The 26,564-nt window shown below is 44.6% G+C and overlaps 1 protein-coding gene across 2 annotated transcripts in view; it reads left to right on the forward strand.

Moving 5' to 3' along the window:
• The window catches only part of TBC1D2 (TBC1 domain family member 2), a 194,165-nt gene that overhangs the window by 39,204 nt on the left and 128,397 nt on the right, over positions 1-26,564 (forward strand). The window contains exons 1-2 of one of the 2 annotated variants that reach the window (XM_088448386.1): positions 1,303-1,390; positions 13,414-13,871. In XM_088448386.1, the coding sequence (XP_088304512.1) occupies positions 13,443-13,871 (429 nt within the window). In that variant the 5' untranslated portion in view covers positions 1,303-1,390; positions 13,414-13,442. Of the gene's footprint in view, positions 1-1,302; positions 1,391-13,413; positions 13,872-26,564 lie in introns of those variants that run through there. The other variant, XM_088448387.1, reaches the window with a different exon arrangement.

A 26,564-nucleotide genomic window follows, 5' to 3' on the forward strand; every position in this document is an offset into this window, starting at 1 on the left:
CAAGGTGAGTAAGGTCAGGGCTTGTACAAGTGTTCGTGAGGCTGCAATGGTATTCGATTGAACCAATGTTTTTGCAGTCTTGCTGAACATTACGGATGTGCGTTAGGTAAAGTGGGCATCCTTATGTAGTGCAGCAGCGGCATTGCGATCGCAATGGATTAGCATACTATCGCAGTTGAACTGTGGGCGTGATTCAGAGCCGCTCGTAAGCGGCCGCTCGTTCGCTCTGAGCGATGTTCGCACAACTGCGCATGCGTATGGGTCGTAATGCGCATGCGCAAACCAGTCATTGCGGTCGGAAATCGTGGGCTCGCAAAACAGCGAGGGGCTGCTAATTTGATTGACAGAATGTACCGTTTGTGGGTGGTAATGGGAAGGCGCTTGAAAACGGGGGAGTGGAGATCCGAACGCAGGCGTGCCAGACGGTCAAAAGGGCATTTAATGGGAGTGCATAATTAGTAAAGGAGCGTCATCGACCACGTCACTTGATTGTCTTTTAGCCTGAACTGCTCGCAGTGATAGCGGTAAGAAAAACCTACCACAAGCACTGCGAGCAGTTCAGATGCCTTTCGATGTACCCGATTAATCTAATAAATACCGGAGATGAGGTGTGATGCGAACGGCAAAGGGGCGTCTTTACAAAATAGCAAGCGCATTTTTCGTTCACTTGCTCAGACATAGAGGTGTCAACAAACCGCAAAGAGCGAGCGCTCAATTTAAATAGCCGGCCCCTTTTTTGGAACGACCGTCCGCAAATAGCGTCCGGCTCTGAATCAGGCCCTGTGTGCGTAATCGCTATTGCATTCGCAGTTGCATTCTATAGTGAATCAGGCCCTATATCTGATTACTACATTTGATGTAGCACACTAATTGTGAGTACTTTATATGTATGACAAGACTGTCATGGAAAAGGGAAGAATAAAATCAGTATATGGAAAAAATAAAATACAGTGTGTACAATGCACATGTATTATATTTAATTTTTATAACATGTTTACAGTGATCGCCTTTAGCATTACCTAGTGTTGTCATGGTTATATCTGTTGCTGCATTCATTAACAGCCATGTCAACATTTTTAAGATGGCCGAGTAAAAGTAAACTTTGTCAAGAGACCGAGAAACAAAAACTAAACAACCCCAGATTACACATACAGTCATAATACTGGATTACACAATATGATAGGTCAGCAAGCACGAAGGAAGGAATAGTACATACACCCTCCCTTCAGGCTGGGAGGATTTCCTCAGGGAGACGTCACGGTGTGAATGGCCAAAGCAATCTCTATAATCGTAACACTGTCATGAAAGCATCTGGGAGGAGAGACACCCGGGGAGGCTACGAGCTACTGTAGGAAGAATGACATGATCTGAGTCCTGCTAGCTTCTCGAGGTACCTCACAGCTCTTACCAGCAAGACCAAGCTCTGGTGCATGTAATGTGAATATGTAATGTGTGTCTACTGTATATGTAGCTATAGATCACCACAAACTCTGTAACACGATAGCAACTTTCCAACACCCGCCTCCAGACTACATTCCATACCTGCATTACTCGTCTGTTTCCTACACAGTAAAACACTATATATATGTATATATTTGTGTGTGTACAGATATATATGTATATATAATATATGTATACAATATATATACTGTATATATTTGTGTGTATATATATATATATGTATATATATTATATACTATATATATATGTATATATATATATATATATATATATATATTAATATTTTCAAATTGTACTCATCTCATATTTGTTTAAAAAAAAATAAGGCATGTTAGGCTTAATAATGCTGGCTTCTCGTTAGCACGCATTCATTCATACAGTAGCTGGAAATAGCCACACTTTCTGCTGTATCTAGTTCTCAAGGGTTCATTCCAACCTTCAGCTGGTTTTTGTTTTTTGTTAACACATTATAACCCAGAGAGTATTGCTTCAACAAACCTTTAACAGAAGAGGTCACCAAATGATTGTTACAAGCAAACCTACCATACATACAGTCATACAGTGTGTTATAGTATGTACCGCCCACTATATTTCTCTCTATATATATCTATATAGGTACTTGTGTACTTTACGGACTCATTGCAGAGAGAACCCAATGAATGTTTTAAATGGTACTTGTGTACTTTACGTACACAAGTACCGAAATTTGTCCCCACCTAAAGAAGAAAGTTGTCCGCTCGCGGGGTCGCTGCGCTCGCCACGCTTCGGGCTCGGTAGCTCGCTACGCTCGCCACAAGGTTATATTCCCCTTCTGTGCCCACTAGGATGGTAGGGAATGACGCTGGACACTGGCTGATGACGTCAGGGTCCTCTCTGTGAAGGGGATTTAGACATTACCATGATTGATAACAATAATGAGTGTATTGCACTTGGGTTCTTTCTGCAATGAGTCCGTAAAGTACACAAGTACCTCTATATATATATATATATATATATATATATATATATATATATTTCTGTACATATCAATCTATACATCTATATCTATACATATATCTATATATATATTGCACTAACTTTTTTTTCCACACATTTACATAGTTTGTATGAGTATTTTTATCTCTATGAGTATAGACATGTCACAGTTGCAAGCCTGGAAACAACTACAGTAATCTGACTTAGTGTACATATTCATATACTGTATTATTCCTCACCTAGTAACGTACAGAATTTCTATGCCAGGATCACAATGTCTTGTCTTGTCTTGTCTACTTTGTTTTGCTACATACTGTAACTCCTCTGGTTTGTGATAATCTTTGTGAACAGTTCTTTTAATTTTATTTTCTTCCTTTTTCTTGTTGTTTTTTGATCTGCTTGTTTTTTTTTACTCTAGAAGCAAATCAATATTATTAAGAAAAAGAAAAGAAAGGACTGTTGTGGTATTCTGTATCATGATCTAGCATGTTGGCACTAGCTTTAGCAACCAATCATATAATTGCTTCCATTTTAACCTTCACTGAAATATGGGATTGGGTATGGGATCCCGGCGATCGGGATGCTGCCGGTCAGAATACCGATAGGGGCATTCCGACAATCAGAATCCCAGCAGTAGAAGGTAAGCTTTCTATTGCTGGCCACACAAATAGCGATAGTTTATCCGATCTGGCCGATTCCGACACATTGGAACAACAAATCCTGAGTAAATTGTGAGTCCCCACGCACGATCACGATGTGATGTTCGTCCCCGCTGGTCGCACATCGCATCGTCAGATCTTCCGTGCAGTAGGGCAGATCTGACATTCTAGGACCCGATGCACTGTGAAAGTCTGGATGCAGGAGAGATCGTTTGAAGATTGGACACCAAATCGTGTGCAGAGCTGCCGGGGAGAGTTTCAAGGGAAATCGTACACATCGGCCCATCTTGAGCACATCGCTATGTCTGTGGCCAGCTTAACCCTTACCCCTACCCCTCCCTCCTCGGTGCCTAAACCTAACCTCCCCCTCCCCGCACCCTAAACCTAAACCTCCCCCCTTAGTGTCTAAGCCTAACCGTCCCCCAAGTGCCTAGCCTCTAAACATAACCCTCCCCTAATGCCCGATACTTACCTTTGGGATGCCGGCGGTCAGGATACTGGAGCCAGGATCCTGACACTGTTAGGATTCCAGCGCCAGTATTTAGAAATATGATATTTCTTCATTTGAACCCATTTTACCACATGAAGACTAATTTACACACCACTCAGAATGTGGTACTCTTAATTTACACAAATACGTCCAGCTATCTGACAAATTAATTTTGAGGTGCATGGCCCCTTTCCCAGCCACTAAGGCCGCATACCTTTGCAGATTTTAAAATCTACCTGAACACATAGGCCTGTTACTCAGTACAAAATGTTTATTTAAAGTCAGACTTACTACGATTTACATTTAGCTGTGTGGAATAGTAACCAATGCATTAGCGCTATACTTTTGTAAGTCAGCTTGATTGTATTTTTTGGTTTTTAGTGTTATACTGCACTTCAGAAAAAATACTACTTTTTAGGCAAATAGCACAAGTGAAGAGGAAATGATAACTAATTTTTGAGATCATGTATAATTATTTATTATTAACTAATTTATTACCAGTTATTTATATAGCCCTCACATATTCTGCAGCTCTTTATAGAGAATATTTAGCTATTCACATTAGTCCCTGCCCCAGTGGAGCTTACAATCTATGGGTTCGATTCACTACGGATCACAAGTGTGATCGTGGCTGCGACTATGCACGTCTGCCTGCGATGATATGCTAATCCATTGCGATCACTATGCCGTCGCAGCACTACATAAGGACGCCCACCTTACCTTACACACATCCGTAATGTTTAGCAAGATTGCAAAACCATCGGTAACATCGAGTACAATCAGAGTCTCACACACACTTGCACAAGCTCTGACCTTACTCAGGAACTGCTAATCTCATCGCACGCTATGAGTACTCAAGCTGCTTACGGCATTGCAGTGGATAATTTATTTTATGCACACCTATGCAGCGGCGTTCGCCTGCGTTTTGCCAACCACCCCCTGTCACCACCCACAAACAACACTTCTGGTCAATCACTCTGCGATGGGTCTGCGTAGTCTCTGAGATCGCAGTCTCGATCGCAGTGGCTAGTTCGGCCGATTACAGCGGCGTCTTAAGACCGGGGCCCCCTCCTCTCTCCCCGGCGGCCGGCAGTCGACCGACGCAGCTGGCCGGCCACCGCAACATCAGTTGACTCTGGGCACTAGAGTGTGCCCAGAGTCTACTGCGCATGCGTAGATCACCGGGGAAATGGCGCGGTCGCCATTTTCCCGGTGTTTTCCTCACTGGGCATGTGCAAAACGTGAGCAGCGCTGAGACACCCGACACGTGACCTCTAGAGGTAAGTTTTAGATAATATGGGTGCAGGGTGTGCGCTACGGGCCCCCCGGGACACCCTGCACCCATTATAGATACGCCCCCGGCCGATTGAGTGCATAATCGCAGTTGCGATCCGTAATGAATCAGGCCCTATGTTCCCTACCACATGCACACACTGAGGTTATTTTGTTGTCAGATGCCAATTACCCAGAACTTTTTTGGATTGCGGGAGGAAACGGGAGAATCCACGCAGCTAGCCAGAAAGCCATTTAGAAAAATAGAAGTAGAAAGTAAAACAGCATTTGTAAAAACATTTTGGGCCTGATTCAGACCCACTCGCGAGCGGCTGTCCGCTCGCAAGTGGGTCGATGTTATGGACTGAGCATGCGCACGACGGAGGGAGCTCCGTCGTGCGCATGCGCCAGACGCGACGAGCGAAGGAAAGTCCTTCGCTCGTTGTGTCCGATCAAAGGGGGCGTGCTGTCAATGTTGATTGACAGCACGCCCCCTTTGGCGGGCGTGCCGGGGGCGTGCCTCCCTGACGGGGGCGTTCCCACGGGAACGCCTCCCGTCAGAAGCCGGCCCACTGACATCACTAGTGATGTCAGTGGGAGTGATTTTGGCTCTGATAGAGCCAAAATCACTCCGGAGCTTGCGGTTGAAAACCTCAACCGCAGGCTCCGGCTCGCAAATTCGATGGTCGCGATGGTCTCGACCATCGCGACCATCACAATGCACGCTCGTATAGCCTGTGGGTGGTGACCCACAGCTATACGAGCGTCCAGGAGGACGCTCCATGAAAATGGAGCCCGGCCCTCATTCAGAGCGTGCGCTCTGCTCAGAGCGTACGGCTCTGAATGAGGGCCTTTGTGAATTGTATAATTGGCAATAATGGAGCTAATTTTTTGGCACCTAAGTGAAAAAAGTAGTGGGCTTATCAAATATAGGTAGTAATATAGGTAGGACGAACAGTAATTACTACCACTAACCCAAGATGTTAGGGGACATTTATATACATTTTCAGTGCTATTATTATGAATTTAAGACTTTTTTGCGCATTCATTTTTTTCTGCTCTAATATTGCACAACTTAATAGTCATGTTCCCCTTTTTGGATGAAGGGAAATGAGTCATGTTAGTAGGTATGTTCATGTCCCGCTGTTGCTGAAACTGATCATCTGCTGCCATTATTTCTGTAGTGAGCTATAGTACACAAGTTTTTCTCAGCAGTGTACAAAGTTGCTCCCAACACGTGGCAAGTGAAAGTTATTGGTAGGAGAGCAGATCGGTCTCGTGTCTTTTTAAGCATCAGACTTATGTAGTCTGCCAGAGTGTGACACGCATATTCACAACAACTAGAATGGAGAACAAGCAGTTATTATTATGGATTATTTTATTTTATCATGTAATATTAAATAAATATTCTGTAATTCGAGGAATGTTAACCTTTTTGGCTTTCAGTGATTGAACACACCCCAGAGAACTGTGAATGATACTCAGTAAGACTGATGTCATGTGGACAAATTTGTCCTTTTTCATGGGCAAGTTTTGGGGTGGCCCATTCTAGGCGGTTTAGCTGTAGTGTCATATTTCATCCTTTTTAGTACAATAACCTTCACTGAGATCCAAGGGATATTAAATGTCTTTGCAATGGTCTTTCCCAGATGTGTCCCTCTCAATAATCATGGCTTGTTTGGTATGTTTCCTTGTCAACCTTGCTGTAAGAATTTACATCAGGTAATTCATAAATTCCTTATACAGGTGTTGTCAATGAGCAAATTCCGTGGGGCTATTCATTTGTTTTCACCCGCAGCTGACACTAATGGTCGCCCGACGGAGCAATTCAATTGTTGCTCTGTTTGGGCGAGAATAGCTGCGCATGGACACATTTCTGCTCGCACCTTCCTGAGGTGGCGAGCAGAAATCTGCGATAAGTCCATGGTTTGGGCGCCCAAACAGCAGCTTGAGAACACTAACCAGGACTTTAGACGGCTTTAGCAGGTTTACTCGGCTAAACCCAGTCTAATTGGGTGCAGCAAGCGCGATAATTAATGGGCTCTCAAAAAAATTGCATTTATCCAACGGGCGCCCATGAATTATCGTGGAGCTAAGAACAATTGACTCACCCCCCCCATGACGTTTAATGTATTGTGCAAATTGCCTAATAATTATATCATAGTACCTGCTTCATTGAGTACCCAAGTTCACCTGATTATGTGCATGTCACATTAGAAGAAATATATCTTTACATATATCCACAATCTCAGTTTATTAAGTCTGGGTGTGGGGGTATTCCATTCTGCTCACAAACGGCCCCCGTTCAAGCTCCTTAACATGTGTTTTACCCATGATAGCTATTTATATTGAATACCCTATTCCAAAATTGGCAATTGAACTAATACTTTGTATTAATAATAGAATTACAAACCTGCTCTTGCTATTGCATAATCATCCTCACAGGTAGAAACTAGCTCTGCATATGTCTTGACCTGCTATAATAGGATAGACTCAACCTAACCATACTTTGGTACTTCTGATATGATTACTTGCATTCCTGGCAAAAAAGAAGACTATATTGCATCCAATTAGAGATCTGTTATATATTTCACTACTGTATGTTTATTGTTACACGGGCAGAGGCTTTGCTTGGACATATGATTTTCTCTATTATTATTATTATTACTATCCTTTATTTTTTGGGCGCCACAAGGGTTCGGCAACACCAAACATTACATTAAAGTTGCGCGGGAACAAGAGAACAGTGAAAGAGCGCCCACTCTGAATCAGTGCGGTTTTTTTTTTATTAGTGCGGCCTCTTGGACGCTCGCATAGCTGTGGGTTACCACCCACAGCTTATGCGAGCGTCCATGATGATGGTCGCGATGGTCAAGACCATCGCGACCATCGGGCTTGCGACGAGACCCTTGCGGTAGGGTCTCGTGGCCGCAAGCCCTGGAGTGATTTTGGCTCTATCAGAGCCAAAATCACTCCCACTGACATCACTAGTGATGTCAGTGGGGCCGGACCCAGACGGTAGGCATTCCCCGGCACGCCCACCAAAGGGAGCGTGCTGTCACTCACCATCGACAGCATGCCCCCTTTGGTGCGAGACCTGGAGCGACGGCTTCCCCGTCGCTCGCCGGGTCTCGCACATGCGCATGACAGAGCTCCCTCCGTCGTGCGCATGCGCACTTGGGCACCATCGTCTGAATGAGACCCAGAGGGTTAGGATGAGATATGGTTGGCTTTGATGAAAAAGTGGGGTTTGAGAGCCCATTTGAAGTTTTGTAAAGTGGTGGAGAGACTGATAGGAAGAGGTAGAGAATTCCAGAGGTAGGGAACAGCACATACAAAATCTTGGAGGCGGTCATGGAACAAAGTAATTAGGAGTGTGAAGGGAGATAAGGACAGAGATGTAATTGGGAAAGGAATGGGTGAGGGTTTTGTAAGTGAGTGTGAGAAGCTTGAATTTGGTACTGAAGGGGAAGGGGAGCCAATGTAGGGCTTGTAAGAGAGGGGAGACAGATGTAGTACATTTGGAGAGGAAGATGAGCCAAGCAGCAACATTAAGGGCAGATTGGAGTTGAGAGAGGTGGGATTTGGTGAGGCCAGATAGGAGGAGGTTACAGTAGTCAAATCTGGAGATGACCATTGAGTGTATGAGGACCTTAGTAGCATCCAGGGTGAGAAACGGTCTGATCTTGGAAATATTTTTGAGATGGAAATGGCAGGACTGCAAAAGGTACTGAATGTGTGGTTTAAAGCAGGTTTGAAGGAGAGAGAAGAGTTAAGACAGTGCATTTGGTGGCTAGAGGAGATGGTTGTGCTGTCAATAGATAATGAAGTTGTGGGAAGTGAGGTTATTAGGGAGGGTAGGAAGACGATCAGTTCATGTTAAGTTTAAGAAAGTGCTGGGTCATTTAAGAACAGATAGCCGAGAGACAGTTGGATTTATGAGTGAGAAGAGAGGGGGAGAGGTCAAGGAAGGAAAGGTAGATCTGAGTTCATCTAAAAAGGACTTATAGAGGTAGAATAGGTGAGGTCCTTGAACTGAGCCTTGGGGACACCTACTGTTAGTGGAAGTGGGGGGAGTGGAGTCATGGGAGGAGACAAATAAGAAACAGTCAGAGAGGTAGGAGGACAGCCTGGAGAGGGCAGTACCATGTAGACCAAGGGAGTGAAGGATTAGCAGGAGGCGAGGTTGGTTCACTGTGTCAAAAGAAGCAGAGAGGTTGAGAAAAATGAGCAGAGAGTAATGGCCCTTAGACTTGGCAGCAAGGAGGTCATTGGTGACTTTCATCAGGGTGGTTTAAGTGAAGTGGAGAAGATGGAAGCAAGACTGAAATGGTTTAAGAAGGCAAACAATACGTTCAATGAGTTTGGATGCAAAAGGGAGTAGAGAAGTGGGTCAATAGTTGGAGAGAGTGTTAGAATCAAGGGTAGGTTTTTAAGAATGGGGAGACAAAGGCATGCTTCAATGCATAGGGGACAGTGCCTGAGAGGTAGAGATGGAGGAAGTGGGCAAGATGGGGGCAGGCAGAAGGAGAGGTTGTGGAGGAGGTGGGAGGGGATAGGGTCAAGTGGGAAGGTGGAGGGAGACCGGATGAGGGCCATGACTTCATCTCAAGATACAGGGGAAAAAGGTCAGAGTTGGTAAATTGGATGGGGAGAGTAGGCTGGCAAAGGAGAGGGGACAGATGCTGAGGGTCTAGTGGTATATGATGTCTTGCCGTATGGAATCAATTTTAGAAGTGAATTAGGTGGTAAAGTCAGTGGGAGAGATTGAGGAGGGGAGGCGAGGAGGGGGTGGGCAGAGAAGGGAGTTGAAGGTGGCGAAGAGACGCCAGGGGTTTGAGGACTGGGATGAAATGAAGCTATTGATATGTGATTGTTTAGAGAGGGAGAGGACAGCACTGTATGATGATAGCATAAATTTGAAATAGAAGAAGTCTACCCTAGAGGGAGATTAGTTAGCCTCCCAGCAATTAGGTACAGGTTATTTTCTGAGTAAATCTTATTATAAAACCCCCTAAAACTATAAAACAGTTATACACTGAATGAGATGTAAGTACCCATAATACCAGGGCATAGCTAGATCTATGGGGGTCCCATAACAAAATTTCCAGACCCCACCCACGAGCACTGCTCACTTCCTGGGAAGTTTCTATTTCTGAGCAGTGTGCTGCTAATAGAGCAGCACAACTGCTGTCCCATGCTTACATCCGGGTCAGTCTCTCCTCCCTGATGCTGGGAGGAGACGTGGTCATGGTCCGGGGATATTCTAGCAGGCTCAGGCCCTGATTCAGAGCCGCACGCTCTGACAGAGAGCTCGCTCTGAATCAGGGACGGTCTTTTTTTTATTAGAGCGGCCACCTGGCCGCTCGCATAGCTGTGGGTGACCACCCACAGTTATAGCGAGCGGCCAGGAAGATGGTCGCGATGGTCAAGTCCATCGCGACCATCGGGCTTGCGACGAGACCCTTGTGGTAGGGTCTAGTTGCCGCAAGCCCCGGAGAGCTTTTGGCTCTAACAGAGCCGAAAGCTCTCCCACTGACATCACTTGTGATGTCAGTGGAGCCGGCCCCAGACGGTAGGCGTTCCCGTGGGAACGCCTCCGTCTGGGAAGCCATGCCCCAGGCCGCCCACCAAAGGGGGCGTGCTGTCACTCAACATCGACAGCACGCCCCCTTTGGTACGAGACCCGGAGCGACTGGCCTACCATGCGCACTGGCCTACCATCGACCCGGTTGCGAGCGCACAGCGCTTGCGACTGGGTCAGAATCAGGCCCTCAGTACAGCCACGCCTCCTCCCAGCATCTGTGAGGAGAGTCATATGAGAAGAGGGACAGTGGACGGGGGAGTTGTTGCTGGTCAGTCTGACAGCGGTCCTGCTGCTGATTCTTGCAGCAAACTGCTTCCTAATCACAGGCTGAAGTGTGCCTGTGACTAAGAAGCAGTTTGCAGGATGTGGCCTCTTCTTTCACTGTATAATGCCCCCAAGGTGAGCTGAGTGCAGGGAAGACGGGTTCCGGAGGCACAGTGGGCCCCATATGATACTTTTACTTTGAATTATATAGGATAGTTATTAGTTCATCTCTCTCACTTGCTGTTCACTACTAATAGGTATGCAGTAAGCATACTATTGCTTCTTCTTTACCAAAATTATCTTGATAAATTTACCTTGATACATCCTCAAGGGTATTTCTACCAGAAATTATTGCATATCAGCGTAACATATACTGAGGAATTTATACCGGTTATTTTATCTTGGTGCATTTTAATTATATTGTGTGTGACTGTTTGTTATGTTGTCTTTCACTTATACTGTTTATTTAACCGCTTAGGTGATCGCAGATGGACAACTTTGGTAGTCCACAGTACCTGATCCGTGCCACTTTTCAGCACTTATCAGACGCTATTATTTCTTTGTTTTGTGTTGTGAGTCCATTTTTAACCAGTGACCTAGATACTAATTAAATAAAAGTAAAAGCTAAGTTTTAAAAAATTTTCAAGCAAATTCCTGGAGTTACCATACCATCCTAAAATCTTATGATATCTGTGATCTAAGTCAGTGGTTCCCAAAATTTTTAGAATCTCAGCACCTTAAAGTAACAGCATTTTTTCTAGGACACCCCTGGGCCAAAAGTTTCTTATTGAGAAATTCATTCAACTTTAAATTAAGTAAATAGTGCTCATATGTCACCCTTAGGTTCAGTTATGTGGTGATTGACAGGACTGTTTTGTCCACATATTTTTTGATTGGCAGTCACTAGAACTGGTTTTAACTATCCGATGCACCCCTGCAAATATGCTGAGGCACCACCCAGTATGGAGACCACTGATCTAAGTGATATACTAACCAGCGCAGGAATCAAAAGGTAACTTTATATATATATATATATATATATGTGTGAATCTTGGAGTAGCGCTCTCTTTTTGAAGTCTGCAACAACTGGGGTGCTCTTCAGGCTTTGTCCATAAGACCCAGTCCACAATAGCTAGATTTAAAGAAGCGCACTCACCAGACTTGTTTAGAAATAGTAAGAAAAATTCCAACACTTTATTCTTTCATAGGAATATCTAAAGTAGTCATAGGTCGACGTTTCGGTCGCCGCAAGGACCTTTCTCAAGGCCACCACTTCAGCATAAAGTCAGCACCATCTGAACATAACCAACACCAGGCACCCGTACACCTCTATATAGCACACAACCAGGAAGTGGCCGGAAATCATATTAACCGATTATCACCAGCATTTTCCAATAACCCACTTATCGCTCAATGTATTGAGGCTCATTACCTTAAATCATCATTGTAGGACCTTCAGATTGGCCGCAGAAAACCGTCTATCACATAGGCGGCTTCACTCCAACCCACCGGAAATGCCACGCTACGTTCAGCATCCGGTGGTGTGGATATTACTGAGACGCACGCCATGTCAACACATGGCAGGCTTGTGTTTCACAGAGCCAGGAAATCAGTCACCACATCGCGTGCTGTGCATAGTTAACAAACCGGAAGTGCCGCACCACGTGCAGCGTCAGTAGTATGAGTACCAGTGGAACGCAAGTCATGACTACACATAGTGAGCTTGCGTTCCACTTAGCCAGGAAATCAATTAACACATCATTATACAATGCATATCCAGCTGTATATCTCACGCTTGATGTTATAATCAACCAAACTGTGGGTCACAATACTGGCACCCTAAATCATGAGAACGCAGCACCCGAAGGTGATCCACGCCCCCAAATTATCGCGATTTAAGCATTAATGAAAAATGTGTATTCAGTGCCATATATAGGAGAGGTGGCCATTTGTCTGGTGTTAGCATCCAACTACAATATTATATACAATATCACAATATAACATCTACAAAACAAACTACACAATACAAACACAAAACATGTATTTAAAAAATCAACGATATACAGATAGTATATCAAAGCATACCAGATTGCCTTTAAATCTCTATACAAGTATCTAAGCCACAAACAGTTACATAAGTTGCCACAAATGAAGAAGATTCGGACTTTCCGAGAAAGGATGATCCGAGAAAGCCTAACCCTAACCCTCACGGGGGGGTGCCTAACCCTAAGTCCCCCCCGGGTGCGCTAAACCTAACCATCCCCCCCCCCCGCGGCTGTCCGCTTGTGGCGCCCGGCATCCCTTCGATCGGGATGCTGGGCGCCGGTCTCCCAGCGTCGGTGAAATGAGCGGCGTCTACATCTAAACGCCGGGCATTTCACCCTTGCCGGGATATGACAGTGGGGAAGCCGGCTGTCGGTATAATGTCATCCGGCTTCCCGATTGCATGCCGATGGTATAAAGGTATGTACTGTTCTTATTATTTGTTTATGTCCTAATGATGATGCATTAAACTTCACATCGAAACGTTGAAGTTTACACCTGCCGCTGTTTGATTCTGTTGAGACCTGAGTGCCGCCATAACTGGAGTTATATATATATGTACACAATTACTGAATTATGTAAATAGTCTTATAGTTGTATGGATTAATATAAAAACTATATGTATCCAGCATACAATAGCATACTTTTTTTATTTCTCTTAGATAACAAGAATACAATTGTATTTGAAAACATGGATGAATTGGAAGGACATTACAATGAGGATAATATCACTGGGGAAACACTACCAAAAATAAGAGAACCGGAAAGACCTTTGAATGAAGAACAAATTGTAATGTCTCAGATACTTTGTGAAGAACATATTGTAGACATGACTACTGGAGATTCTCCTCCTACTCCAAACAAGGAAGGTGAGAAAGTAGAGTACAAAAAACTCTGTGGATATCTTTATAAAATGGGGATGACAGGACCACTGAAAGCTTGGAAGTATCGTTTCTTTACTTATGATGACAAGAAGTGCTGCTTGCTCTACTACAGAATGGCTTCAGATGTCTGCCCACTGGGGAGTATAGATCTACGCTCATCGACCTTTCATTTCAGTGTGGAAGCGGAGGAGGGAATATTTCAAATCAAAACACCAACAAAAGCATTTCTCCTAAAGGTATGTATCATTTTTACACAGAGGACTTTGTTCATGAATTATATCATTATTGCATTTCACATTCTTTGAAAATTTCCTTTTATGATATACAGTACTATTTGGACATTCAAAATAGTTTGCAGGACCATCATTGTGACGACGGTGGTATTGAATTAGTTGATAAACCTCTGTGTTTTGGTACATCCTGGAACAGATGCAGATTGGCACACAGGTATTTTTACATTTTATTGGAGCCCAACAGTGAATGGTGCAGATGTGCATCTTGCAATAGTTGCAACTTTGCATATGCACACAATTGTGTCTCTTGTAGTGATAACATTTTATGCCTGCAATTTGGGGCACAATTGCGGCCAACTGTGTATCATCTGCTTACTTTATATATCCACATGGGCTTTCTCTGCATAGGATGTGAGTCATTAGGAAAGAAGGGGAGATGTTGCAGATCCATGAGAAAAGACCTTGACGCTTGATATCACTACATTATTGCCATCTGAGACAAGATTTTCAACTTGGTTCATGATAGGAACAACCTGTGCATTGGTTACACACTGCAAACAGCTGGGAAAGTAGGTAGGACTGAGGTGTATAGTGAACACACAGGACACTGTTTGGATCGTTTTACTATTTACAGTGCATCCGGAAAGTATTCACAGCGCTTCACTTTTTCCACATTATGTTATGTTACAGCCTTATTCCAAAATGGAATAAATTAATTTTTGTCCTCAAAATTCTACACACAATACCCCAAAATGACAATGTGTAAAAAGTTTTTTTTCAGATTTTTGCAAATTTAATTAAAAAGAAAAAAATTAAGAAATCACACGTACATAAGTATTCACAGCCTTTGCTCAATACTTTGTTGATGCACCTTTGGCAGCAATTACAGCCTCAAGTTTTTTTGAATATGATGCCACAAGCTTGGTACACCTATCTTTGCTCAGAAAAAAAAGGAGATTTGCCCCCCAGCACACTGCAGCAAAAACAATACTTAAATCCTACATGATAATAGAGATTTAGAGGTATTAGTTACACACATTTGCAAATATGTGAATAAGCGCCAGGCCAATCGTCAAGGCTCCTCTATACTGGCGTCCCTAACATTAAGGGGCTCACGTCCGAGAAGCAAGGAACCTCAAAAAAATTCCAGCCAAGGGCCATCCCCAGGGCATCACATGAAAAAGGGAAAAAGGTGATAGTGAAGTATAAAGAAAAGATGTGTAAAGATAAATCATTAGGTGTTAAATGAAATGATAAAGAATTAAAATGACATAAATAATGTACAAACAAATAGAGAAGTGATAAAAGTATTCTATGTGAATTAAGTGGTGATGCCATGAGAAAGGCCCAGTCAGAACTCCCCCGGGGGCCCCACTCCCAAATGCTCACCCCAAAATAATTATTGCTACATAATGGTAGCACCCACTCTGGGTCATATAATTACAATTGATGTACTGCATGATAACAGTACATATATAAACCGAGAGCTAACTTACCTTGGAGGTACCCCAAAAAACCTCCACATGGCACTATAAGCATCAGCACCTCCTCCTAATGCTGACTGCCTTCATGCCTCTCCAAACTTGCAAAAAAAATGGTAGTTGCTCAGATCAGCTTAATTGCATAACACAGGTGCTTGTAAAGGGTGGGGTTTACACACCTATCTTTGGGCAGTTTCGCCCATTCCTCTTTGCAGCACCTCTTAAGCTCCATCAGGTTGGATGGGAAGCGTTGGTGCACAGCCATTTTCAGATGTTCAATCGGATTCAAGTCTGGGCTCTGGCTGGGCCACTCAAGGACATTCACGGAGTTGTCCTGAAGCCACTCCTTTGATATCTTGGCTGTGTGCTTAGGGTCATTGTCTTGCTGAAAGATGGTCCATCGCCCCAGTCTGAGGTCAAGAGTGCTCTGGAGCAGGTTTTCATCCAGGATGTCTCTGTACATTGCTGCATTCATCTTTCCCTCTATCCTGACTAGTCTCCCAGTTCCTGCCGCTGAAAAACATCCCCACAGCATGATGCTGCTACCACCATGCTTCACTGTAGGGATGGTATTAGCTTGGTGATGAGCGGTGCCTGGTTTCCTCCAAACATAACGCCTGGCATTGACGCCAAACAGTTCAAGCCATACTTGCCGACATTCAGCTCCCTCCTTCCGGGAGGGAGCTGAATGCCTGCATAGAGGGGGAGGCGTGGCCGGCTATGACGGCGTTTTGGGGGCGGGGGCGTGACCGCACGAACGCGTCATCGTGGCCCCGCCCCCTCTTCACTATGCCAAAAATAAAGGCATTGTAAAGCGGGGGGCGGAGCCACGATGACGCGATTCAGCGCGAATCGCGTCATCGGGCATCCCCGCTGCAGGGCTTTCTAGTAGTTGTGCAGGGGGCAGGCTGCAGCCGGGAGGCTTGCCTGCCTTTCCGGGGGGTCGGGAGCGGCACCCGATATTTGGGAGGCTCCCGACCAAATCGGGAGGGTAGGCAAGCCTGGTTCAAGCTTTGTCTTATCAGACCAGATAATTTTGTTTCTCATGATCTGAGAGTCCTTCAGGTGCATTTTGGCAAACTCCGGGCGGGCTGCCATGTGCTTTTTACTAAGGAGTGGCTTCTGTCTGGCCACTCAACAATACAGCCTTATTGGTGGATTGCTGCAGAGATGGTTGTCCTTCTGGAAGGTTCTCCTCTCTGCACAGAGGAATGCTGTAGCTCTGATAGAGTGACCATCGGGTTCTTGGTCACCTCCCTGACTAGGGCCCTTCTCCCACGATCGCTCAGTTTAGACGGCCGGCCAACTCTAGGAAGAGTCCTGGTGGTTCCGAACTTCTTCCATTTACGGATGATGGAGGCCACTGTGCTCATTCGGACCTTCAAAGCAGCAGATATTTTTATGTACCCTTCCCCAGATTTGTGCCTCGAGACAATCCTGTCTCGGGAGGTCTACAGACAATTCCTTGGACTACATGCTTGGTTTGTGCTCTGACATGCACTGTCAAGTGTGGGACCATATACAGACAGGTGTATGCCTTTCAAAATCACGTCCAATCAACTGAATTTACCACAGGTGGACTCCAATTAAGCTGTAGGAATATCTCAAGGATGATCAGTGGAAACAGGATGCACCTGAGCTCATTTTTGAGCTTCATGGCAAAGGCTGTGAATACTTATGTACGTGTGTTTTTTTTAATTATATTTGCAAAAATCTCAAAAAAACTTTTTACACATTGTCATTATGGGGTATTGTGTGTAGAATTTTGAGGACAAAAATTAATTTATTCCATTCTGGAATAAGGCTGTAACGTAACAAAATGTGGAAAAAGTGAAGCGCTGTGAATACTTTCCGGATGCACTGTACATACTATGCAGGAGTTTGAATTTCCCACCCAGTTTTAACAGTTATGTCACCCTATTCCTACTTCCTTCAGTAGCATGTTGCTAGGATGTGTACCCATTGTGAGTCTGTGATTGGTGCTAGTTACATCTGATTGGTGCTAGCTACATCTGAAGTGTGGTTTCACTTTCCCAGGGATTCTGCAGGGAGGTGATGGACTTCTCTGCTGGAAACCCACAGGTCTCGTCCCAATAATTAGCCACAGTATATACTGCATATAGGGACACAGGGGGTCATTCAGACCCCGCCGCAAGCACTGAGCGCTCGCAACCGAGTCGATGTTTCCCCACTGGGCATGCGCACGTCGGAGCCGGCTCCGACGTGCGCATGTGCGAGATCCAGCTACCGACGAGTGCTCCGTCGCTACGGGTCTCGCACCAAAAGGGGCGAGCTGTCGATGGTGAGTGACAGCTCGCCCCGTTTGGGAGGCGGGCAGGGGGCGTGGCCGACCAAACGGAGGCATTCCCGACGGATCAGCAATGATGTCAGAGGGGAGCTTCCTGGTCGATCAGAGCAGGAAGCTCCCTGGGGCTTGCGGTTGACGAGACCCAACCTTAGGGTCTCGTCGCAAGCCCCGATGGTCGCGATGGTCTTGACCATCACCCTGGTCGATCACAAGAGCTGTGGGTGGTAACCCACAGCCTAGCGATCGACCAGGAGGCGGCACTTAAAAAAGTAAGTGGCCGCCCTCATTCAGAGCGATCGCTTGCAGCAAGCAATCGGCTCTGAATGAGGTCCACAGTGTCTGAGATTGTGGGAAAGCAAGGACATATTAGTAATATCTGCCCTAATGAACTATGGGCCTGATTCAGACCCGCTCGCGAGCGCTGAGCGCTCACAAGCGGGTCGATGTTGCCCAAGTATGCATGCGCACGACGGAGGCGGCTCCGTAGTGCGCATGCGTGAGACCCCTCGTTATGTGTCTCGCACCAAAGGGGGCATGCTGTCGATGGTGATTGACAGCACGCCCCCTTTGGTGGGCGTGCCGGGGGCGTGGCTGCCCAGACGGTGGCGTTCCCATGGGAACGCCTACCGTCTGGGGCCTGCCCCACTGACATCACTAGTGATGTCAGTGGGAGTGCTTTTGGCTCTGATAGAACCAAAAGCACTCCAGGGCTTGCGGCAGCGAGATCCTACCGCAGGGTCTCTTCACAAGCCCGATGGGCGCGATGGTCTTGACCATCGCGACCATCATTTTGGCCGCACGCTATAAAGGAGAAGGGACTGCCCTGATTCAGAGCGAGCGCTCTGTCAGAGCGTCCGGCTCTGAATCAGGGCCAATGTGTGGGTCTGCAATGCATTTAACATGCCCATACATGCACCAATTCAGGCCAATAGGTAATTTGAGTCAGAATTGGCAGCAAATTGCTGCATGTGTGTGACAGAACAACTGCTGACTCCAATCCATATATAACTGATGTCAGTGGGTCTAGTGTTTTAAAAAAGAATGTGAGAAAACTCATCACTTATAATAATATCCTATATTTAAAAAAATAAGACACACAAAATGAAATGTATTTTTTAAAGCCACCTCAAAAATTTTTTTTTTTTTAACATGCTGAAATCCCCCCATTTTTCCATGAGTTTCTCTCACAGTCCTGGTCAAAAACTGGTTGGTGATACAGGGAGTGTTGTGTGCATGTATGAGGACCGATATGGCTTGTTCATACCCTACTTTAACTTCCATTTAATGATGGTGAACAATCCCTCTTTTAAACGATGTGACCCCTTTTATATTTATTGTCTGGCGATTACCAGACAATGACTATGGGGCCTATGTAGCTGTTTTTTGCATAAAATTATGTAGAATCTGCAGTTTCTGCATAATTTCATGTATAGTACTAGTGCACAATGCAGGAGATTTCACAGAAATTGGTGCTAATTAATACTGCAGATTGCAGTCCCCATTATTATCAATGGGGACTACAATCTCAGCCTTATGTACCATTGCATCACAAGCATTTAATGGTAAATCCATCGTGATGGTTTGCGCAGGTTTCTTAATTTGTGCATGTGCAATACAAGGCCAGTGTGGATGGAGTTAGACTGTCCATCATCTCACATCACTGGAGGAAGCAAAGCATAGTTCGTCAAGAGTCAGGACATCCGCAATACCGCACACCACTGCTACCACTGACTGAGTGACTGACTGACGACTTTGCTGCAGTGCTTGCAAGCTCCGTGGTGTGTGTCTGCGTAGCTGGCTGCTGCTGCAGGGATGAGGCTGCGCTTTGATTGGTTCTCACTGTCTGAGAAAGCCAATTAGAGCAAGCAATGTGCTCTGTTGCCTAGCTGCAGCCTAGAGAAAGGAGGGGCCGAGCAGGACATGTCTAAGGCAGACAGGGACAGCCTCCAACGAACCAAAGATGCCCTAATCTGCAGAGACAGAAAGCAGCAGCCAGGATGGAGCCAGGGGCGGTGAAACTCTCTGGTTTTAAACAAAACATAAACAGGTAATCATTGGAACACCACCGAACCATTACCATCAACGGTGATAAACATCAAAACGCCACTATTGAATGGAAAAAGTATCACCATCAACAGAAAACATGATGGTTCGTAAACATCGATGTCCATCCCTAATTAGCGGGTTCATAGTACTGGTTTTAATAACGCCAGTGTGTAAATAGAAAATTCCAAAGGATAGCTCTCCCAATAAGAGCTGTCCTTTGCGACAGAATGACTTCCAGGTTTATGACCCAGGAGTCCTTCTGCGTTCCGTAGGGGTCACTGGGAGGGATCCAATTGAATCCCTCTTAGAAGCAAATGTGAAAAGAAGCCCAAAGGCTTCTATTGGACAACATCATCTGCAGATGGCATTGCCCCCTGGGTGCAAGCTCCGGAATGTATCTCGTTCCTGAGCTTGGTTCATATGGGAATACGTCCAAACTCAGAAAATGGGGATTTTCTGAGTTTTTACAGCATTTTAGGCTTAGTACTTCCCGCCCTCAATCTGAAAGTGGAAACCCTGTAAAAACAAAATTATTGTAGGGAAACTGTTGGCACAATTATCTCAACAAAACAATGTTAAGTTCTGAGAGTGAAGGTAGATGATGTCTCTTGAGCATACTTGCCTACTCTACCGGAACAGCCGGGAGGCGCCTGAAATCGAGTGGCACTCCCGGCCTGATGGTTGTGATGGTGATCCCAGCCTACGACGGGGATCGCAAATGCAGCAAGGAGGCAGGGCCGGATTAACAATGGGGCGGATGGAGCTTCAGCTCCAGGCCCCCCATTAAAAATAGGCCCACAGCATCTTCTGTTCTGCTGTAGACAGGAATTTTTTTTCCTGGTACAGCAACCTGCTAGCGGGCATCCATGACCCCTCCCCCCAACCGCGAGCTGCAAGCCTCCCCCCCGGGATTGAATACTGACATAAATCGATCACACAGCAACGCAGAGGAAGGCTTCACTAGCCTTCCCTGCACCGCATACACAAAGAGTCCCTCGCTGTGTGACGTCACGACGTGCGACGTCCCTTAAGTGCCACCCTGTCTACGTTTCGCGGCGGTGCCCAGAAAGAAGCAGTCCGGCGGCCGCATACTATCGGTGATCTCTGTGAGGGGCCTGAGGGCTACTCGACGGCCAGGGACTGTCCCTCTGAGGTGTCACGAGAATGGGTCAGTCGGTCCTGCTGGCTGCTGGTGATCGGGGACACAGAACAGAGGCCTCATACATCTTGCTGGCTGCTGCAGTGCTGCTGACAATCAGTTTGAAGGTACTGATAAGATGAACACATATATATATATATATTTATGTGTGTGTGTATATGTATATGTACATGTATATATATATATGTATATTTATTTATTTTATTTATTTATTAACAGTTTCTTATATAGCGCAGCATATTCCGTTGCGCTTTACAATTGGAAACATTGATAGAACAAAACAGGGTAATAACAGACAGACATAGAGGTAAGAGGGCCCTGCTTGCAAGCTTACAATCTATAGGGAAACAGGCATTGATACACAAGGATAGGTGCTATATATATTGCAATTTGGTCTGGCCAGAATGCAGAGTTTCTTGGTGGGCTGCTTGATCCAGTCACATAGGAATGTCGGCAAAATGTCAGGAGTATGTGAAAGAAAGACAATATGTGAGGTTATGTATGGACTGTGAGAGGGGATGTGATAAGACATGGAAGCTATGAAGGTTATGTGGTCGGTTCTGGAGTCTGATAAGCTTGTCTGAAGAGGTGAGTTTTCAGGGAACGCTTGAAGGATTGAAGAGTAGAGGTAAGTCTTATTGTGTGTGGTAAGGCATTCCATAGAGTAGGTGCAGCCCGAAGAAAGTCCTGTAACCGTAAATGGGAGCAAGTAATGCGTGGGGATGAGAGACGCAGTTCTTGTGCTGAGCGGAGAGGTCGGGTTGGGAGATATTTTGAGATGAGTGAAGAGATGTATGTTGGTGTAATTCGGTTAATGGCCTTATGTGTAAGTAACAGTATTTTGTATTGAATACGGTAGAAAACTGGCAACCAATGGAGGGACTGACAGAGCGGGGCAGCAGATGATGAACGTTTGGCAAGGAAGATAAGCCTCGCAGCTGCATTCATAATGGATTGTAATGGCGATAGCCTGTTTTTGGGAAGACCAGTAAGGAGACTATTGCAATAGTCAATGCGGGAAATAATGAGTGCATGGATTAGAGTTTTTGCAGTGTCTTGTGTGAGATATGGTCGAATTTTGTATATGTTTTTTAGATGTATGTAACATGATTTTGAGACAGATTGAATGTGGGGAACAAAGGACAATTCAGAATCAAGGATGACACCAAGGCAGCGAGCTTGTGGGGTGGGGTGGATTGTTGAGTTATCAACAGTGATAAAGAGATCAGATTGGTAACTGTTATTGGCCGGTGGAAATATAATTAATTCTGTTTTAGAAATATTAAGTTTCAGGTAGCGAGATGACATCCAAGATGAAATGGCAGAAATACATTCAGTGACACGGACCAATACAGATGGTGATAAATCTGGAGAGGATAGGTAGATTTGAGTATCATCCGCATACAGATGGTACTGAAATCCAAAAGAGCGGATTAGTTTGCCAAGAGAGGTGGTATAGATTGAGAATAGCAAAGGACCTAAGACAGAGCCTTGCGGTACTCCAACTGATAGAGGTAGCGAAGAGGAGGCAGAATCAGAAAAACGAACAGAAAAAGAGCGATCAGATAGGTAGGAAGAGAACCAAGAAAGGGCTGTGTCCTTAAGACCTAGGGATTGTAATGTTTGTACGAGAAGAGAGTGGTCAACAGTGTCAAAAGCAGCAGAGAGATCTAGAAGAATTAGAAGTGAGTAATGGCCTTTAGCCTTGGCAGTGACCAAATCATTTACTACCTTAGTCAGTGCTGTCTCTGTGGAGTGCTGGGAACGGAAGCCAGACTGAAGTGGGTCCAATAAGTTGTGGGTGTTAAGAAAGTGTGTGAGGCGGGTGTAGACAAGTCTCTCCAGTAGCTTGGAGGGGCATGGGAGCTGGGAGATAGGACGGTAATTAGAGAGAGTGTTAGGGTCAGAATTTTGTTTTTTCAGAATGGGAGTAATCACTGCATTCTTGAACAGTGATGGAAAGATGCCAGTAGAAAGAGAGAGATTACAGATTTTAGTTAGGGTTGGGATGAGCACAGGAGACAGAGCTTTACTAATTTGTGAGGGTATAGGATCTAGAGGAGAGGTAATAGAGTAGGAGGATGAGAAGAGTGTAGATACTTCATCTTCATTTGTGGGGTCAAATGAAGAGAATGTGCCAGAGGGTTCAGGTAGGGAATTGAGTAGGTCACTAGCTGAGGAAGAGAATAACATTTCATTTCGGATATTATCAATCTTGTCCTTGAAATAGGAAGCAAGATCTTGTGCACAGATAGTAGCAGGTGGCTTGGGTGAGGGAGGGGTAAGAAGCAGTTTAAATGTATTAAAAAGTCGCTTGGGGTTAGAGGCTTGAGCAGAGATTAGAGATTGGAAATATATTTGCTTGGCAGTGTCCAGAGCAGTACGATAAGAGTTGTAGATAGACTTATATGTGAGGAAGTCACTTGGAGTGCGAGACTTTCGCCACTGACGTTCTACTTTACGTGAGAGTTTTTGTAGATGCCTTGTTAAGTTAGAATGCCACGGTTGACGTCTGAGTCTACGCGGAGTGTGATGGGTAGCTGGAGCTACTTCATCGAGGGCTTTTACTAAAATCTGGTTTAGCTGTGATGCAGCATTCTCAGGAGAAGTGAGTGCTGAAATTGGTGAGAGTTGTTGTTGTAGAGAGGTAGATAGTTGTTGAAAGTTAATCACATTAATATTTCTGCGGGTTTTAGTAGGTTTGGTTGATTTCACTGACATTGAGGTTGATGTAATGGAGGAAAGTGTGCAGGTGATAAGATTGTGATCTGAGAGAGGGAAAGGAGCATTAGTGAAATCAGAAACTGAGCATAGTCTGGTAAATACAAGATCAAGGCAGTGGCCCTCCTTATGAGTAGAGGAGTCAGTCCATTGGGAGAGGCCAAGAGAGGAGGTTAGAGATAATAGTTTGGTGGCATGAGGAGATTGTGGACTGTCAATGGGGATATTGAAATCACCCATAATGATGGTGGAGATGTCTGAGGATAGGAAGTGAGGGAGCCAGGCTGAAAAATGTTCCAGAAATTGGTGCGGTGGCCCAGGCGGGCGATAGATAACAGCAACTCGCAGAGAGAAAGGGGTGAAAGTCCTGATAGAATGTACTTCAAATGATGTAAATGTGAGTGAAGGTACCTGTGGGAGAACTGTGAATGTGAAAGATTGGGAGAGTAATATTCCTACCCCACCTCCTTTACAATTGCCAGGCCTGGAGGTGTGTGAGAAGTGTAGGTTACCATGTGAAAGTGCAGCAGGGGAGACAGTGTCTGATTGTGTTAGCCATGTTTCTGTTATTGCCAGAAGGTTGAGGTTGGTTGAAATAAAGAGGTCATGGATGGATGTTAGTTTGTTGCAGACAGAGCGTGCATTCCATAATGCACATTTTAGTGACTTGGATGGTGAAGGGAGGCATGCAATATTTATGAGGTTAGCTGGATTTATAGTTTGTTGTGGGTGTGGCATGTGAGTTGGGCCTGGATTTGGAGATATGTCACCAGCTAATAGAAGCAACAGGAGCGAGATATAAATATATTTGTGGGATTTGACAGAATGTTTGTTATGGCGAGAGGTTGTGGATGTTATTGTCAATGTGTTTAGATAAGTTAAAAGCTCATATGTGTTTGTAAGAGAAGAGGAAAGTACTGAGGCAGCAATATGTACAAAAGGATGAGCTGCAGGGAGAGTAAAGGATGTAGTAGTCTTAGAGATGATTCCATGGAGTGAGATCATTAATAGAAGTTTTTGATACATTTTTGCAATACAATCAATAATGCACAGCACACAAACTACTGGTAAGGAATGATATTGTAATTACCTTGTTGTAGATGTTGTTCATTGTTTGTTCAACTGTTTTTTTTTAACTGTTATATAATTACACTTTGTGTTATAACACACTTAGTGCTTATAATACACGGCTGCCATCGACATCCACGGCTGCCTCTATACTGATTCTAAACTTAAAGAAAGTCTGATTGAGACATGCTACAGCTGACCACAAATGCTAACTAATCAATGACACATACAGTCAGGTCCATAAATATTGGGACATTGACAGAATTTCATATTTTGGCCTCTATTCACCACCACAATGACTTTGAAATGAAACAAACAAGATGTACTTTAACTGCAGACTTTCAGATTTAATTTGAGGGTAATTACATCCAAATCAGGTGAACGGTGTAGAAATTACAACGGTTTCTATATGTGCCTCCCACTTTTTAACGGGTCAAAAGTAATGGGACAAACTAAACAATCCTAAATCTAACTTTCACTTTTTAATACTTTGTTGCAAATCCTTTCCAGGCAATTACAGCCTGAAGTCTGGAACGCATAGACATCACCAGACGCTGGGTTTCATCCCTGGTGATGCTCTGCCAGGCCTCTACTGCAAATGTCTTCAGTTCCTGCTTGTTCTTGGGGCATTTTCCCTTCAGTTTTGTCTTCATCAAGTGAAATGCATGCTCAACCGGATTCAGGTCAGGGGATTGACTTGGCCATTGCATAACATTCCACTTTTTAGCCTTAAAAAACTCCTTGGTTGCTTATGCAGTATGCTTCGGGTCATTGTCCATCTGCACTGTGAAGCACCATCCAATGAGTTCTGAAGTATTTGACTGAATATGAGCATATAATATTGCCCGAAACACTTCAGAATTAATTCTGATGCTTTTGTCAGCAGTCACATCATCAATAAATCCAAGGGAACCAGTTCCATTGGCAGCCATACATGCCCACGCCATGACACTACCACCACCATGCTTCACTGATGAGGTGGTATGTTTTGGATCATGAGCAGTTCCTTTCCTTCTCTTCTCTTCCCATCACTCTGGTACAAGTTGATCTTTGTCTCATCTGTCCATAGGATGTTGTTCCAGAACTGTAATGGCTTTTTTAGATGTTGTTTGGCAAATTCTAATCTGGTCTTCCTGTTTTTGTGGCTCACCAATGGTTTGCATCTTGTGGTGAACCCTCTATAATCACTCTTGTGAAGTCTTCTCTTGATTGTTGACTTTGACACATATACATCTACCTCCTGGAGAGTGTTCTTGATTTGGCCAACTGTTGTGAAGGGGTTTTTCTTCACCAGGGAAATAATTATTTTGTCATCCACCACAGTTGTTTTCCGTGGTCTTCTGGGTCTTTTGGTGTTGCTGAGCTCTCCAGTGCATTCTTTCTTTTTAAGAATGTTCCAAACAGTTGATTTGGCCACACCTAATGTTTTTGCTATCTCTCTGATGGGTTTGTTTTGATTTTTCAGCCTAATGATGGCTTGCTTCACTGATAGTGACAGCTCTTTGGATCTCATATTGAGAGTTGATAGCAACTGATTCCAAATGCAAATGTCACACCTAGAATCAACTCCAGACCTTTTACCTGCTTAATTGACAATGAAATAACGAGGGAATAGCTCACACCTGTCCATGAAATAGCTTTTGAGTTGATAGTCCCATTACTTTTGGTCCCTTAAAAAGTGGGAGGCACATATTGAAACTGTTGTAATTCCTACACCGTTCACCCGATTTGGATGTAATTACCCTCAAATTAAATCTGAAAGTCTGCAGTTAAAGCACATCTTGTTTGTTTCATTTCAAAACCATTGTGGTGGTGAATAGAGGCCAAAATCTGAAAATTCTGTCAATGTCCCAATATTTATGGACCTGACTGTACGTGTGTGTGTGTGTGTGTGTGTATATATATAATTATAT

The sequence above is a fragment of the Taudactylus pleione genome, unplaced genomic scaffold, assembly GCF_031769625.1.
Source record: "Taudactylus pleione unplaced genomic scaffold, aTauple2 ptg000454l, whole genome shotgun sequence".
Taxonomy (NCBI): domain Eukaryota; kingdom Metazoa; phylum Chordata; class Amphibia; order Anura; family Myobatrachidae; genus Taudactylus; species Taudactylus pleione.